The sequence below is a fragment of the Phasianus colchicus genome, chromosome 1 (genome assembly GCF_987193195.1).
Source record: "Phasianus colchicus chromosome 1, bPhaCol1.hap1.1, whole genome shotgun sequence".
In the NCBI taxonomy this organism is placed as follows: domain Eukaryota; kingdom Metazoa; phylum Chordata; class Aves; order Galliformes; family Phasianidae; genus Phasianus; species Phasianus colchicus.
In genome coordinates this window covers 64,623,694-64,641,136 of record NC_143436.1, presented here as the reverse complement: position 1 = coordinate 64,641,136, position 17,443 = coordinate 64,623,694, and the positions used below count along the sequence as shown (strand labels likewise).

Here is a 17,443-nt window from a genome sequence, read left to right as displayed (position 1 = left end):
CTTCTTTCTGTCATAAATAAATACCTCTGAATATCTCACTGAGGAATGTATCTCTGTTCACAGATAATAAAAACATCACATTTAGCTGAAAATCCTGTTCTAGTTTTGTTAGTTTTGTTGTGACTTTAAGCCTCTAATTGGACAGTTCATGTACCATAGAAGCTGTCAGAGTAGCTAATAGAAAATTTACAATGCACTTCCTAAAGATTTGGTGAAAAATAGGCTTTAAGAGACAGATCTTGCCTGTAAAACATTACTCCTTATGCCAAAAAGAGACTAATTCTGCAGGGATGGAAACCTCAGCAAGCATTAGAAACTCTGTGCCATATGGTGCAAACATCTGGCACCTGCTTCACCCAGTGGTTTCCAACTGTGCATTTTGGATCAAAACATTATAGCTGTACACAGAGTGCAGATAGTCTTGTACTCACAATTCCACCTTATTTTCAGCAGTTTAACTGCATGAAAAAAAGGCTAAAAAGTAAAGTAAGTGTTATTCTGGTGCTCATTTTCTCCACAAGCAGTTTTGACTCACCGAGGTCCGACACAAGACATACAAATCCTCCTCTACAGAACTGGGAATGGAATGAGAAGCGACCTCATCAGGCCAGCAATCTGCAGCTTTGTGAAAACTTCCAGTGTAACTCAAAATCAATCCTCCACTCATTCTCACTGCAGAATTTGCTTATTTGGTTAACAATCTATTTCTATTACATATGTTCTTCATAGCAGAGCTTTACATGTGCAAAGATCACGGACTCATTTGTGACCACCAGATCTGAAAACAACCTGTAAGCTTCTGTTCAGTAGGAGGATGAACTAGTTCTTTTTGTTTCACCTCTACACCTTTAAAGCCAGGGTAACAAAAGCACAATCAATCCAGTACAGAGGAGGGGCGAGCACACACTTGGTACTGGAAGGAACAAAAATGCATAGTTGTACAAGCTGCAGTCACACATAGACCCCACAAAACGTCAAGGAAAGGAAGTGACTTATTTTTAAGTTGCACTGGTTTCATCCAAACAGCTCTAGTGAGGAAGATGAGAAGGCAGCATGCACAGATAGAAAAAGCAAGCAACTTTTTGACAGGCATTTTAGACAGGTGTCACTACTGCATTTGCCATAACGTTCAGCTACAAAGATCTAGGCAAATAATTCCAAAATATATGTCTACTTTGTACCATTTCTTCTAAAAGATGATACCTTCCTTCAAAACATCATTATTCAGTGTTTCCGTAAGCTGATCAAGAAATGTGTTAATTTCATTTTGAAATGTCAAAAATGACATTGTTTAGACAGGGATTGGTCTGTTCACTCATGGATGAGCAACCACTGCATTTCAGTTTCATGTGTGTGCTCACATAAAAGAAATTAAAGATGTGCCCTCCATGCGCGGAGCAATTCAGGAATATCTTTTTGTATATACATGTAAACAACAGGCACAACAGCAATAACAGAAAGCTAATAGAAAAAGCTCATGAGAAACTCATTTGGAGTGGATATTCAAGAATTCCTCCCACCACATTTTCTCAATTTCACTTAGTTCTAGGAAGGGATGGAGAAAATCTCAAAAAATAAATATCACATTCAGTTAAACTTAATTTACCTAATGCTCTAAGGAATATGCACAACAAATTCTCATTCCTCTCAAGATTTTTTTATTTATTACTAACAGAAATAAAAGTTCTAAGCAGTAAAGTCTCCAACATGGGCAGCACTCTGACTTCAGTTACCACAGCTGTCACCTACATGTGTGAAAGTGTTAACATAGTTAAGACCAAGTAATGGGAAAAAAAAGGAGAGCTGGATTCTTTTTTTATACCCTTTGCCCAGAGTATAACTTGAGTTTGGACAATTTGCATCCTGAGTGAAACATTCAGTACTGCAGCAACTGAGTTTGAACAAGCTGCTCTTCTCTTAATAGAGGTGGCTGAGCTTCCTGCACGTTGAAGCCTCTCACTTTCTCTTTTCACTTGCCCTCTCTTGACTGCAGCAGTGTCTAAAATAGGCTTGAGTCTTCCTTCAACTATTGGGAAATCTCCATTCCACTCCAATTCTGACATTGAATTTACTGAGGTGAAAAATAATGTTATAATTTCCCAGACCACAATCACAGCCCACCTGCAAAAAGAGCTGTCCTGGCTCACCATGACACAGAGGCAAGAATGAGCAATAGGATCATAATAACCCAACATTGCTATGACAAAGAAAGGAGTAAAAACATCAAGAAGAAAATGACGACCAGAAGAAGGCACTGTCAGTCCACTCCTTCTTCAGAGTTAATTTGTTCTCCTGTACAATTGACCATTTACAGGAGTTAAAAGTGCATTAATCAGCATTTCTGTGATATAGGGACGATCCGCACATCCTCCAGCAGAAACTGAAGTCCATTTGCCAGCTGAGAGAAAGCCAGGTTCACACATCACACCACTGCCAAAAAGAAACAGCAGAACCATTCCTTTAAAACCACCTGTAAAAAACACAGCATTGACCACGTGTGCCAATGGGCAAGCACTCTGACTTTCCTGCTGCAGAATTGTCAACATGTATGAAATGATAAAATAGTCAGTTGTGTTGTTATACCATTAGTAACTCTAGCCTAGTGATCTCAGTATTCATTTCAAACACTAATGTTACAATAGAAGGTCAGACTAAAGCTCTTTTTAGACATCTGTCTTGTCAGTGAACAGTAGCAGGAAACTACCAAACAAACAAAAAAAACCCACCCACACAAACCAAGCAAAATCCACCCACAGAAACAGGTAGGGGTATCCCCTGAACACATTTTCAGCTGTTAACATCTTGTAAGTCAGGGACTTGGGAGCCAAGTTATGTCTGTATCTGTACATGTCTTATTCTTAAATATATTTGCCTCTACTAAGCATTCTCTTGAACTGCAGAAAAAGTATTCTCAAATTCCTTCTCTGCCTCATTTTTTAAAGCCATGGACACAATGGGTTCTCATAATAGCCACTAGCAAGTATGCTGAAGCAGGAATTATTTAAGCATTTATACAGAGCAAAAGTTGCAACAGAATAGAATAAAAACACTAAACAAACATATTCAGTTTATATAAACAGAATAAAATAAATGGGAACAGAGTAGTTACATAACTAACTTGGATACTATTCTCCTGTTTGCTAGTGGGATAACTATTCTCAAGTGCACATTCAAACAGCCCTTAGAGAGCACTTGTGGAGCAGAACAGTTTTTGTTTGCAATACTGCAAAAGTGTGTATGGCTCTTTGGTTCTCTCTGCACTTCTGTCACATTTCCCTGCAGCAGAGGCGTGCTGTAAGCCTTACCTAAGCTCTATTCAGCACAAAACTTTAAGCTCTTCACCAGACTGATTAAAGGAGTAGAAGCCCTTATACACACAAAAAGCACATTTGCCTAAGCGTGGGCTGGACCAGAGGTTTAGTAAGTGACGAGAGCTTGGAAACCTTTTGAGACTAAACAGTAGAGAAGTGAAAAACAGTTATTCTCAGCAAGTTGCCTCAGAAGCATTTAAAGGGGCATGGGGAGGAAGGGGGGAACCCCTTCATTTTCTTCACATTCCTGGCACGGAAGGATGGCGACCTGGAAACAAAACAAACACCCCCAGATGCAGAGCTGGAGAACTTTTTCCTCTGCATTTCGTTTGTTCAGTTTTATTTTTCTTCTGCCCCCTCCCCCCTGACAAAGCATCAGGGGCCGGGGAGCGGACATTACGGGCCACACCAAGAGGCGGGAGGAGCTGCCAGGAGAAAAGTTTGCGCAGGCTGTGGGGATGGAGGGGACGCCGGGGGCGGACCGCCCGTCGGAGAAGCGGCGAAGCTCAGCCCCTCCTCCCGCCCCCAGCCCTCGGGAGCCGTAAGTAGCCGCAGCGCCGGGTGCTGTTGCTGGAGGGCTGCGGCCCGGCGCAGCGCCGGGAGCGGTATGAGCGAGGTGAAGTTGGCCGTGCTGGGAGGCAGCGGGGCCGGCAAGTCCGGTAAGGGGGAGGAGGGGAGTAGAGGGGCGGGCTCGGTACCCTCAGCCCCTCTTCGCCTCGGGCTGCCGAACACCGGCCAGGCTCCGCTCACCTGCTGGTTGCTTCCTTCCTTCCTTCCTTCCTTCTCGCAGCGCTGGCGGTGCGGTTCCTGACCCGGCGCTTCATCGGGGAGTACGCGTCCAACGCCGGTGAGCAGCGCCGGGCTCCGGGAAAGGGAAGCGGGCGGCCGTCGGGGCGCGGCGCCAGCGGGGCGGTGGAACGGTGCTTGACGTAACGAAGGGAGGAAGAAAAAAGAATGTAGTTGCACACAACTTTTTGGAAGTTTTAGCTTATTTATCAGGGAAGGTTGGCGGCCAGACGTCGACTCTGAAGGCCAGGGAAGGCGAACCGGGTATCTGCGCCGGGATCGTCTCCAACTTCAGTCTGGTGACACGCTCTCCGTGAGGCGGCTGTGAAGGGCTTGTGAGAGAGAGATAACCGGGCTGTGTGAGAGCTCGGGTAGATTATAGTAAGCTCCATCAGAGAGGAGATAGAGAGGAAAGAAATAGTTTTTTTAAAAAAATAAATCACAACACTGCTCTATTAGTATCTCCTTACCCGCTCTAGAGAGGTGAAACACTGTTTATCAGGCACTGCTGGTTAATCAAAGTGTGATGCAAAGTCCCCTGCTTCTGCAGGATTGCACTGCTTTGATAGCTTAGTGACAAGTCTTGCCATGCTGAGGATAGAAGTTCTCATTCATATCGGAATAAACTCACTTAAGACACTCCTAAGATCTCAGAAGATTGCAACACAGGATTTGAACTTTCATGGCTTAGGTAGAAGCAGTAGAAGTATTGAACTGATACACAAGCACCTCTGGAAGTGTGCTATTCCAGTTGTGTGGCACAAGAAGGCCCAGAATTTAACAAGTCAAGTGGATTACAATCTATCTTGTTTTCTCTGCTAGAAGATTTTTTTTTCCAAAAACTTGTTTTAAACAAAAACCAGAATAAACAAAAAAGTTTAAGTAATACTAAGAAGCTGAATTTCAGTTATACATCTAAAATAACTTTGAAAGTAGGGTTACAGTTGCACTGAAGTGTTCTACCACTGTAGTTACTTTATGCATAGACTTGAAAAGCTTTTAATGTCCCAAATATTCTTTTAAGCTTAAGCTTTTACTTGCAGATGTGTAGTGCTGTCCACTCACGTTCTACATCACCTACAACTCTGGACAAGTTCCCTGTCCTGGGCCTCTGATACTACATATCTTTTCTGAGACTTGCAAACACCTCTAAAACATTTTGTGTTTGTGAACAAATGTTGGAAGATAAGTTCCCCCTCAATTTCTAGAGGGGCAAAAGGGAGTTAAAAAAACAAAGAAAAGGGGTGATAGAATACACAGCACTGCAGAACTGAGTAGTGAGATCTAAGTAATGATAATAGAAGTTTAATTATGGAAATCACCAAGGAGCTTAGTGTTGGTTCCTAAGATGTTTGGGAATCGTGGTTCATTATCAGTTGAGCTCTTAAGAGTGCAAAAAGAATGCTGAACCAAAGATGCTTGGTTCCAGACATCGTAGCCCTTAACCATACTCGCTTTCTGTGCATTTTGAAGTGTATTTTCAGTAGTGCCAACACTGGTTCTTGTCTCTGTACCTCAGTAATGCAAAGGATTTACACTGTAGAAAACTTGTTGATGACCAGTGCTATGAACACAAGCTGGTTATATTCTCTTAGAACAAACTACCATCTAAAACGGTGATGAAGATCTTGCTGCAGTAAGGTTCTCAGAGCTGCTGTGCTTACAGAGAATCTTTAATCAGAGAGCTGACACTACAGAAATGTTTTAGGATTTAGGCTAAGGACATTATCCTGTAAATACTGATCTGATACTACATAGTTAGGAACTATTGAGGTGCCAAATGTCAGTAATCTAGTTTACTGCTTTTATAATCCTGAACCTCAGAAATAGGTAATTGTAATGAGATGGCAAGTGTAGCAATGGCAGGATAGTAGTAAAGTCCTGGGCTGCAGCAGCAGGGGACACAGAAACAAAGTAAGAAAAACTGCTTACCATATATACAGGCATCTCCAGCAAGACACCCTTGCCTCCACTGCCAACCCTTAAATGAGGTCTGGGAAGGGCTGGATCCTGGCTCAACCCCTTCCAGTCACTCAAGTGCACTGCATCCACCTGAGCTCCCTAGGTTGGCCCTGCCTTCCTACTGGGTTCAAGCCATGACTTAGCATTTCCACTACAGTAATCATCAAGACTTACCTGTTTCTGAGCACCATGTTATTTATTTGTCTTTGTCTGAAAAGAAATCTAGGGTATAAAAGTATTAATCACACCATTGCTTTCCTGGAATGTCACAATGAAATGGTGTTGGTTGGCCTATGGGAATGGGCAGTTCAGATGCAAAATGAAGTGGGATTGTTTCCAGCTAAAAAAACAAACAAACAACAAAACTGTAAAGAAAAAAAGCCTCTTCAGTACTATCTTTCCTTTATCACATTTTCTTCACCACCATTCCCAGTCACTCTAATGCTGCTTCTTATTGAATGCTATATATTTTTTTTTAGAATGCATCTACACTAAACACTTTTGTCTGGATGGGAGGCAGATACACTTGGAAATTTATGACCCTTGTTCACAGGTAAGAATTTTAGGGGACAAAAAACCCTATTCCTCATTCTACCTGTGTGAGGTTAAAAAGGGTTGCAAACATTCTTTCTGTGCTAGGAATTTTTGCACTTTCTCTTTTGCAAGTCTGAAACTTTATATTTGTTGTGGTTCAGGAAATGTGCACCTTCCCATTTCATGGAAGAAACACTCAAATCCTTTATTTTTTTCTATAAATACTTCTGCATTTTGAAATGTCTAGTATTAATTAATCTTTCCTACTTCCATATTGTATATTTAAATACAGCAAACAATTATAGGAATATAAAACAAAATTCTTAAATTTCCTACACGGGTGGATTTTATTATTTTTTTTTATTTTTTTAATAAGGCAAACTGTATATTAAATGGCTGTGGAAATTGTCGTAGTAGATGGGTCTGCAGATGAGACTTACTTTCACAGAATAGATAAGGATAGCCATAATACAGGCATCTACATGTTGGCAAATGAACTTTGATCACAATAAACCACCCTCAAATGAAGATTCTTTTTTGTACTAATTTCTTTGTTTCTGACATGCGTAAGTGTTGATAACATATAACGCAAATGGATCTAGGTAGGTCTGTCACTGCTAGTTCACAAGGATCTCTCTTGGACAGTGATCTTGCCTCTCACTGACCAGAATAATGAATGCTGAAGCCAGAGCACTGGAAGTTTGGCTCAGACTTGAAATCAGTGTCTTAAGAAATCTTAACTTGGTGAGCACATAAAATAACTTACAAACAAATCTATCTTAAAGACAAGCAACAGCAAAGCAGATCCTGAAATAGGCACTGTGCCTCGTTAATATATTCAATGGAGCCCTCCCTTGTCATTACAATCCCTCTTCAAAGCTACTTTTCTGTAGACTTGTTTCCACATATCTCAGTCTTCTTTCCTAAGCCCATCTATAACTTCTGCTTACTGTCATATTAAATTCTGTGGCATGTGAACAAGTTTTTAAGAACATACTTGAAACAGTAGTAGCTTGCTGTGTTAAAGTAGACTAGACTACTTGACAAGTGGAGTGTTTGGTTGCTTCCCCTTGGTCTCCCTTTTTTGCTTTCAGAGATCAACTGTGTTGAGAGCAACTCCTCTTGCTGGTCCTCTTCTAGCTGCCAGTTCTTGCTTAGTAACAAGGCCTAACACTCACTGTTCGCTGCCTTCTGAGTCTTTCTTTCTTCATTTCCTGTAGAGAGAGATCTGTAGAGCACTAAGTAGGTGGTGAGCAGGAGAGGAGGTGGTGGTAATGCCTTTTTATCAGTATGAACTGTTGATATTAGAAAGAGATGGATGGCACATGGAATTCCTATGGGGAAGAAAAACAGGTCCTGCGAGGAGGTCAAGCTGGGGAAGGAAAATTCACATTTGTTTCCGCTTCCTGAAATCTTGCTGTACCAGACTTCTGTCTGGTAGCTAAACCTCTGCTCTGCAGCATTCTCTGTCTCTTCATCTGACAAACAGCCATCATACACAGGTCACCTTTCTTGTTCCTTAACCTGATGCACTCCCAACATTCAGTTATCGTCCATCATATAGAGTAAGTTGCATTTATGATGCTGCTTTGGTGCTGAACTAATCAAGGCAACCAGGGTAGGACACTGGTGAAGGTTATACACTACAAAGAACACAGCTTTAATTCAGCTTAAGCGGTCCTCAAGTTACTGACCAGTGTGTTTTCCAGAAAGCACATGGTCAAGTCTAGGCTGGTGAACTGCCACTATTCTACCCATCTTGGGTCGTGTGGTCCTTGTTGATGGGATAGTTTGCAGCTGTTGCTTTCTAGAAATCATGACAGTGACGCTTCTTTGGGGTGAAGAGACCCAAATACTAACTCTCAGTATCGCTTTATGTGAGTTTTGTCACTTGTGGAATTTAAGTCAATGGCAGCTTGAAAGGAAAACTTTCAAGCCCTGTGGAAATCTATCCTGTGAGTAGGTACTGCTTCAGACTTGAACAATGCAAAGACAAAATGAGAAATGGCTTGGAACAAAGGACTTCTGACGAATTAGTTAAGTTCATTGGGGTCAGACAACTAGAAGCATACAAAACAGTGCCTTAATCACAGATACCAATGGCCTGCATTTAATTCTCCTGTAACTTCAGAATATTCAACATATGTCTGCTGGAAACTGTCTGTACAGATAATGCAATTGCACTGTTTAAACAAAGCAAAGGTGTTTCATAATGAATTCTTTAGTGCTCCAAAATGCAATCTGTAGTGATGCTTATTAATGGATTTTTGGAGCAGGACTCACCTGCAAGCATCCATATCATTTATTCATATCTTTTGCAGTGAAAGATACAATATTCTTGCATTCACACGAACAAAGAAAATACTCGAGTGACAACAGTAATGATATTTTTGCATGTGAATTTGAACTTCTTTCACCTGCAGCAAGGGAAGCTCTCCCTCACAGACGAGCTCCACTGGGCTGATGGATTCATCATTGTTTATGACATCAGTGACAGGGCATCATTTGCATTTGCAAAAGCACTGCTATACAGGATCCAAGAGTCTCACATAGGAGCTTGTAAAAAGTAAGTGGCATTATTTTTGTTTCTTTCAGCAAAGCATACAAAAAAAACTGAGAACATTTCTGTAAGCTCTAGGAATCCAAGTAACAATTAAAATCCAGCAGCGTCCTCCCAGCATAATAGCAGCAGTACAATACATCAAGGTAAACTGTTAAAAATTACAATGTGTTTCACTCTGTCCAAAGTTAAGAGAACAGTGGTCTTTATTCTCTTTTCTTATAGCAGTATGTTTTAAATAATTGCCATAAATTTGTCTCCTGTGACTTAGATGAGTAAAAACCTGACATACATCATGTAATTTTACTCCCTCACTTCTGTTCCCATCAGTGTTGGGGGATGCACCTATAAGGGATTCAAAGAATCTAATACCATGAATTTCTCCTAAGCTGCATTTAGCTGTGACTCCAACATCATTTGTGCGTGAGTGAGTGTATGGTAAGAATGTACTTAGAAAGAAAGTTGAAAGTCTGAGTGGATGTGTTGATGGGTATTGGTTCACTGAGGTGCTTACTAAAATGAATAGAAAAAAATCCTTTTATTACCAGAAATGAAATAAAAAATAACCCTTTTCTGTTGTTTTGCTGCTGAGCTTCTTTAAACAGAGTTTCTATGGAAGAAGTAATTTTAACAAAAATTTGGAATTAGGACTCCAATGTCTTTTTTTGAGTTACACTGTTCACACTGATGTTACATGAATCTCTTTGACTTTATTCTGTTACCTAGAAATTGAGAAAATATTCACCTTGCTTATTCATGAACTGCAGGAGCTGACAATATCCTTGTCAGCGTAGAGTAAGAAAATTGCAGTGAATGAAAAGTACATGAAATTATTGAGTAGAGGAACTAAAATGAAAACTTCCTGATAGATGTCATAAGAATACCTTGCATGGAAATTCCTTTCATGTCTGACTATGGTCAATAGAAAGCTGTAACTCTACTTGGTAAAGTTAGAAGGCTGGCTTTTTTGGTGTATGTTATTGGGTGTTTTTTTTTTTGTTGTTTTTTTACAATGCCTCTTACTTTTATCATACATATATATAGCACAGAATACTACTCGGTATTTTAACATATCTTTTCTCCAATTAAAACTTTTGATTTTAGAATGGTTGAATCAACAGTGTTTTTGGTTGGTAACAAACAGGATTTATGCCACATGAGAGAAGTTGGCTGGGATGAAGGTCAAAAGCTGGCGATGGATAACAAGTGCCAATTCTGTGAATTGTCTGCTGCTGAACATTATCAGGAAGTTGTGGCAATGTTCACAAAAGTTCTGAGGAGTATCACCTCAAATCTCAAGGCAAAGGAAAAGAGAAGACCAAGTGGATCAAAATCAATGGCCAAGTTAATCAACAATGTGTTTGGAAAGAGAAGAAAATCTGTGTAAAAGATGGTTAGACTGAAGTAGGAACAAGCTGAAATAGTGGAGCACAAGCAGCGCTTGGGATTGAGTCAACTTCCTCTGAAGTTCAGTGTCTAGAGGAGTAAGACGATATAAACCAAAGGTGGGAGATAATATGGGCAAGGGGACAGGGCCTAGACCTAGGAGATCTGAATTCTATCTTCAGTTCTACAGCAGATTTATTGTGCTAGGGCTATGTCACTTAATCTCTAAGCTGCTTCTTTCAACCATTATCTCCTAAATTCTTCACAGAAGGAGAGTTTTGTTACGTATTTATTCAACACCAACATGGTCATGGGTGGAGCTTTTAGGTGCAGCTGAGAATAAACTTATTTATAATAAACTCAGTCTTGCTGACCAAACTCTTGAGAGCTTGAGATATAGTTCTTTTGTGCAAGAACTACTTCGCTAAAGAAAAGTAAAATACTCCTACTGAATGCAAGGAGGAACAGTACAGAATCTCTAAGAGTTTAAAGGTGTTTGACACCTGCTGATATTCATAAGAATTTAATGCTTAGACACCAAATCTATCATCATATCTATCATCAAAGCTGCCTTGTGGAGACATCAGAAGTAGGGAAGCATATAAACAGAGCAGTATTGTCTCCAGTTTCAGTATGTTTTTGGTTTTGAGTGATAAAAGAAAGTAGAGAGTGCTGAGGAGGTTAGGAACTGAAAAGTGGTAGTGGGTGAGCATTGGAAGTTTCAGTGAGATCTTTGTTCTAAATTGTATAAGGCTAGGATCAGCGTATCATCATAGGCTGATGACTTTTCCAGAACAGTTTTTCTGAGTTGTAATACAGTTTCTTTGAAAGGCAGATTTGTCTGTTCAAGTATTTGATATCTGCTTGGTGGTAGGAGCCATGCTCCTAAATTGTGCAGTGTTTTTTCTAAGGATCAGTGTTTTTACAACTGAGTCGTTGTGATGGTACTGAAATTCTGCTTGAGAGAGTACTAAGGAATACGTTAGCTATGCTTTGAAATGTGGATATTAAACATCAGATGGGTCTAAATAAGCTGTCAGCTAACATCCAGAGCTCTTGTGTAGACTTATCTAAAAAGGGCTTACCCCCTTGCATGTTTGAAAATGCTTTGCTCATACAGAAATTTTAAAGGGAAGTGGTTTGAAAGTGTACTATTGCCTCCTGCCCATTCCAGAGGACAGCTGGAATTCAGTCTTAGTGAGATGCTACCCTGAAGCTTGCCTCTGTTTGGGAGTGTTATCTGATTTTAAACTATTAACATTACTTTATAGGTCAGGACAAAATACTGATTTAAAACGTCCACCTCCATAAGATGGCATATAAAAAGCTATACAATCTTAACATTAATGTAAATAAAACTGAAACATATTTTAGTAATTATTGAACAGAGAGCCCTTGCTTTTTTAAGGGAAAAAAATGTATTTCCTATTTACTTATTTTATTTTAAAAGTACAAATATTGGAATATAGTTCTCAGTCACAGCACTACTTTATTTTTATTCAGAGGCTGCTCTACCAGATCAGGAATAGTGTATTTAATATTGCATTGTCATTATCTATGAAATTGAACTTGAAGACTACTCATGTACACCTCTGAGTTTTTCAGCACACATTCCAGAACAACTGCTAGGCTGTTCATCTGCCAGGGCAGCTTTATCTTGCCAGCTCTAGCATTGTCTGATTCTGAACCTCTCACTGTATTTACTACTATGGTATTAAATAAACTGAATATAAGATGGATGTATTTATGCTTTTCTTTTCTTTTCCTTTACTTTTTTATAAAGCTATAAAGCCATCTTTTTATTTTTCTTTTAATCATTACTTTTTTAGTACTGTGAAATGTTGTATAGATCTGGAATTTGAATTATAGAGGTAAATTTGGAAATCAAACATTTGCACAGAAAAGCTTCTGGCTACAGCTCCTGTACACAGTGAAGAAGACTTCGTGTACCTTTATATAGTGAACAGTAGAGAACAAAAGGTAACTTTTTTTTTTTTTTTAATCTTTATCCTTTTAAAAATACTGAAGACAACCACAGAGAAAATAATTGGTTTTGATTTGCTGGTATTAATTGGAATGTGATCTTACAGATAGATGCAATCTGCAGCATGCCTCACTGGTTTTCTTCCCTTATTATCCAGATGGGATATGTATTGGAATGCAGAGTAGCTGTCTCCTGGCCCACAGGCCAGGTTGTACTCAACTGAAAACCACCCAGAACAGCTACAGGGTGCACTTAGGATTAAGAGTACCAAAACCTGCTATAGACATAATTTGATGTTCTTAAGATTTGGATTTCAGTTGTCTTTAATCTCTGGTCAGTGCAGATGTGACGGCAGAATTTGGGAAGGAATTCAGTTTCAAAGCAATAAAGCACACACATTCTTCTGTAACTGTATTAAAAGACTGATTTACATGATGCTAAGTGTTTTTGTAGTTAATTTATTAGTGTCTCAGCCACATTTGAAATGGCAAACAACAACCCAGCTTGCATAAGAAGTGCATGATGTATTTTGATGTTTGGTGCTCACTCCTTTTAGTGGTATCACCTGCAGCATATTAAACTCATTGAAAAGAGTGGAAATGGAGTTAAAGTTTATTTTTGTCATACTTGGAAGTTGTTCTTGTTCAGATGAACTTCCAAAGTTTGAGTAAAATTTTGCCTGAGAAAGGAACTCAGAATTGACGTTCTCTCTCACTGTCTTCAACTTTTTTCTTTCTTTTTTAAACTTCAGAAACTGACATAAAAGCAAAGGTTCTACTCAAGTATGAAGGTAATAGCCCCTGGCTTCCAAATGCTGTCTTTCAGAAAGCTTTCAGGTGCTTTTTGAAGCTCTTTCTCACTACAGTTTTGGAAAAAAACAATCAAGGCAAACACAACCTCAGTTTATTTTCCTGCTGTCATGTCTGCATTAAACTCTTTCTTTCTGTAAATCTCGCTATAGTCACATTCACAACAGGACAGAGGGCAAAATTTCACAGAACCTTCAGGCCTGATGTTAATGGAAGAAAGAATAAAGTAATTGGGTACAACAGAGCAACCAAACATACTGTTTCCTTCTGAAAAATACATTTAAATCAGGAATAACCATAAAAGAGGTAGATCAGAAGTTTTGCAACTGTGCTATATTCTGAAAACAACAGCAGCTACCACAGGCTTCCTAGCCCAGTGCAAGCAGCTGACATCTGAAGCAATTATGAATGGTAAACATTGGAGCTCAAAACCCTTGTGAGTCATGTGGGGACAACTTCATTTCTTTCCTTTGTCTGGCTGCCCTGTTCAGAGGATGATGCAGCAGAAGATTGCAGTGTTCTGTCAGGTGGCAGAGAGAGGGATGGCTGCTGTGCTGTCAGCCTGAGCAGGTAAGCGGCTCTTACTGACAGATTCAGATCACTTGGTGTTTTTAGAGGATGCATTGCAAAGAATTATGAAGAAGGTACTATGAACACCTCTTACAGCAAAACTAAAATGCAGTAAGTAGCCAAGAATACCATTATTTTCAATCACTGTGCCTGTTGGAGCAAATGCATTAGGTTAATGAAGTTTTCATACAGGTCTGCTTTGCTCATGGAGGCAGAGGAACAAACTCCACCTCTGATTAATGTGCTTGAAAGAAAACCTTGCCTATCTACTCTGAAGTAAGAAATTGAAAAAAGAGACTGCCAGCTTAGAATAGTCTAGAGCAATACTGATTTATTCTCTAGGATAAATTAGCTCTCTCTCTATGAAAAAAATGAAGCTCCTTACTTCTTAAACTAGTTCACAGGAAAACTAGGCTCCCTTATGAAAAACTGGCCTTAGCCTTCACCTGACCACACAAAATAAAAACAAGGAGCAGATAAATTTTGATGTGCTCTTCAGACAGTTTGAAAAGCGCATTATTTTATTTTGTTTATATGCCTAAATGTGGATCTGGGAATCTGTCAAATTCTATAATTTCTGTTGTTTTAAGACTTGGGTTTTGTTTCTCTATAAAGATGCAGTGTTGTGAACGGCTGTATTCTCTATGCACCAGGATATTACAGGACAGGGCAGCTATTCTGGATAGGAAACTGTTTTTAAATAGGCGTTACTCTCTCTAAGACACAGACTGTAAGTTTCTGTCTTCTTTTAATTGCTCTATGAAGTAAACTGTGTCCCTCTGGTTACGTAATACCCACGTTTAGCCTTGCATTTTTTGACAAGACTGCTGAGCCATTTACAGCTAAAATCATTTTTTAAGTCTGGCTAGGAGTTCAGTTATGCATTTAATCCCTGCTGGACTCTGTAAAGCGTCCAGAGCTTATCCAGTGAAGGACTCTAATAGTACAGAGAAATATGTACTACAAAGGGGACAAGTGGAGAATGGAATTACGATCATGGGACTTGTATCAAACGATCGAAGCAGGTCTGTCCCTTCCTCCACTCCTATGTTCATATTCAACAGCAAAATGATATCGTATCTATGTGTTTTCTACTTGATACAAATACATCAGGAGACATTAAAACATTTGACCTTAAAAGTACTGTCTTATCTAATGAAGATAACGTTTTTAGGGTTTTTTTTTTTGTTTTTTGTTTTTTTTTTTTTTACAGAATTGTTTGCTAACCTCTCTTCCATAAGAAAATTCTACTGTAAAGATGCTATGAGCTTCTGAAAGTTTTACAACCTTTAGCTGTGTCTTTCAAATGTAACACGCTGCTTCGTGAGAAAAACGACAGCTTTACTGCTTCCCAGAGCTCCCTCTCGTGGCGTTTTGCGCACACTTCATCCTCGGTGAGCAATAAAACAGTTCATCCCGTGGTTGAAAAATCAATGCTATAAACGCAAGATCACAAAATACAGGCAAAAACCCACTTTCCTTCCAATACCATAAAATTCTGCTATTATGCTGAGCTTAACAATAAGAAATTTCATATGTTTCTTTTGACTTTATATGTACTAATAAAACTGAATGAGTTTATAAGGCATTTCTTAAGATTGACGTATCTGAACTCAGCTGTTTCTCTGAAACAAAGTTCTGCTACCCACGTCTGTGATGCTGGTAGGTTTCCTGTTAGCACACTGCCATGCTTATTAATGTCCTTGAGAAGGGCTTGAGAACTTTCGTAATTTCCCCAACTGCTTCTATTGACCTGATAAGAGGTCTGCCCTCCACTTTGTCATTCCATTGCTTCTTGAAGGTGTTTATCCCCAGAACAAGATGTGGCAGGGAGCTAAGGCACAGTTAAGCAGCAGCATTTCTTCTCTTATCTGCAAGCTATAGTGCAGATACACTAGTTCAGTGTTTAAATGAGTAAGATCACATAACTGGAAAGACTTCAGGAGTGGATTCATCTAGCTAAATACTGAAGTCTACTTCTAGATTGAACTGAATTGATACTTCACATCTTACTTATATGCCTTTCTACCCAAGAATTTGCCTTTTCAAGGTGATGCCTAAAACAGTGCACGTGAATCACACTCCAAAAAGGCATTAAACTCTGTGGCAACTATAAAAATAACTAAGATTGGAGATCTCTGAAGTTAGATGAGATGAATTGTGCTCCAAATATGGCCTCTTGAGGCTCTTTGCTAGCTGTTTTGCTCTTCTTCTTCATCACTACAGAGCCCGTCTGTCCTACTTTACAAAGTCAATTGAGTCCCTATGGTTAGACAATTAACATGTAGCTGGAGACAAACAGTGGGTCATTTAATGCCAGATTTATTTCAGATGAGTAATCAGGATGCTAGATTAAATTTGATCCCTGTTGAACTTCATGAAACACCCTGAAATACACCCTTCAGCGTTGAATTGATAGATGGACAACAATTAGTGCAAGAGCAAAGACACTGACTCATTTTGTGACTTACTCTGATAGAAATTACAGGCCATATGTAAAGAGCCGAACTCTTTACTTGCAAATGGACAGCATAAGATCTTTCTGTTGTTCATGCTCTGATTTGAAGTGGAATGTCCTCCTGTTTGCAATTGGAGGATTTTGCACCAAACGGCTCTGACTTAATGCCTTCTTTGCCTTATTCTTTAATAGTAAGACTTGTTACTCCCTGGGAACACAGCCCCCTGCGCTGGTAGATAGGGATGGGGAACAGAATAAGCCCTTCGTGATCTATGACGAGATAGTTTTGCAACTGCTGTGAAAGCTGGATGCTTACAAGTCCATGGGACCAGATGGATTGCACCCTAGAGTGCTGAGGGAGTTGGCGGATGTGATTGCCAAGCCACTGTCCATCATTTTTTGGCAGTCCTGGCTAACTGGGGGTGTCCCGGTAGATTGGAAACTGGCAAATGTGATGCCTATCTTCAAAAAGGGCTGGAAAGATGATCCTGGTAGTGACAGGCCTATCAGTCTCGGTGCCCGGAAAAGTCATGGAACGAATAATCTCAGGAACCGTCATGGACCAATTAAAGGTCAACCAGGGAATCACGCCCAGTCAGCATGGGTTTATGAATGGTAGATCCTGTCTGACAAACCTGATTTCATTCTATGACAAGGTGACCTGCTTAGTTGATGAGGGTCAGGCTGTTGATGTGGTCTACCTGGACTTCAGTAAGGCCTTTGACACTGTCCCCCATAACATTCTCATGGAGAAGCTGGCTGCCCATGGTCTGGATGGGTGTCTGCTCTGCTGGGTGAAGCGCTGGCTGGATGGCCGGGCCCAAAGAGTTGTGGTCAATGGAGTTGAATCTAGTTGGCGGCTGGTCACAAGCGGTGTCCCCCAAGGCTCAGTACTGGGGCTGCTTCTGTTTAGTATCTTCACTGATGATCTTGATGAGGGGATTGAGTGCACCCTCAGTAAGTTTGCAGATGACACCAAGCTGGGAGGGAGTGTTGATCTGCCAGAGGGGAGGAGGGCACTGCAGAGGGATCTGGACAAACTGGATCGATGGGCCAAGGTTAACGGCATGAGTTTCAGTAGGG

At 40.1% G+C, this 17,443-nt stretch overlaps 2 protein-coding genes across 3 annotated transcripts in view; one reads left to right on the top strand and one right to left on the bottom strand.

The window, feature by feature from the left end:
- The window catches only part of PIK3C2G (phosphatidylinositol-4-phosphate 3-kinase catalytic subunit type 2 gamma), a 286,035-nt gene extending 281,778 nt beyond the window's left edge, over positions 1–4,257 (bottom strand). For both annotated transcript variants that reach the window (XM_090145886.1, XM_090145891.1), the window contains exon 1: positions 4,062–4,257. The gene's annotated coding sequence lies outside the window, so the exon portion shown is untranslated. The remainder of the gene's footprint in view (positions 1–4,061) is intronic.
- On the top strand, positions 3,610–15,022 carry RERGL (RERG like). The gene is made up of 5 exons (XM_031589937.2): positions 3,610–3,970; positions 4,102–4,158; positions 6,539–6,612; positions 9,017–9,159; positions 10,258–15,022. Exons 1-5 carry the CDS (start codon positions 3,919–3,921, stop codon positions 10,538–10,540), a joined length of 609 nt encoding a protein of 202 aa, XP_031445797.1. The 5' UTR covers positions 3,610–3,918; the 3' UTR covers positions 10,541–15,022.
- Positions 15,023–17,443: the final 2,421 nt, after the last annotated feature.

Excerpts from the sequence above, each read along its gene's own strand:
- RERGL (XM_031589937.2), top strand. The coding sequence starts at position 3,919 with ATGAGCGAGGTGAAGTTGGCCGTGCTGGGAGGCAGCGGGGCCGGCAAG. Across the intron at positions 6,613-9,016 it reads TTTATGACCCTTGTTCACAG|CAAGGGAAGCTCTCCCTCAC; the intron begins GTAAGAATTTTA and ends TTTCACCTGCAG. Across the intron at positions 9,160-10,257 it reads CACATAGGAGCTTGTAAAAA|AATGGTTGAATCAACAGTGT; the intron begins GTAAGTGGCATT and ends TTTTGATTTTAG.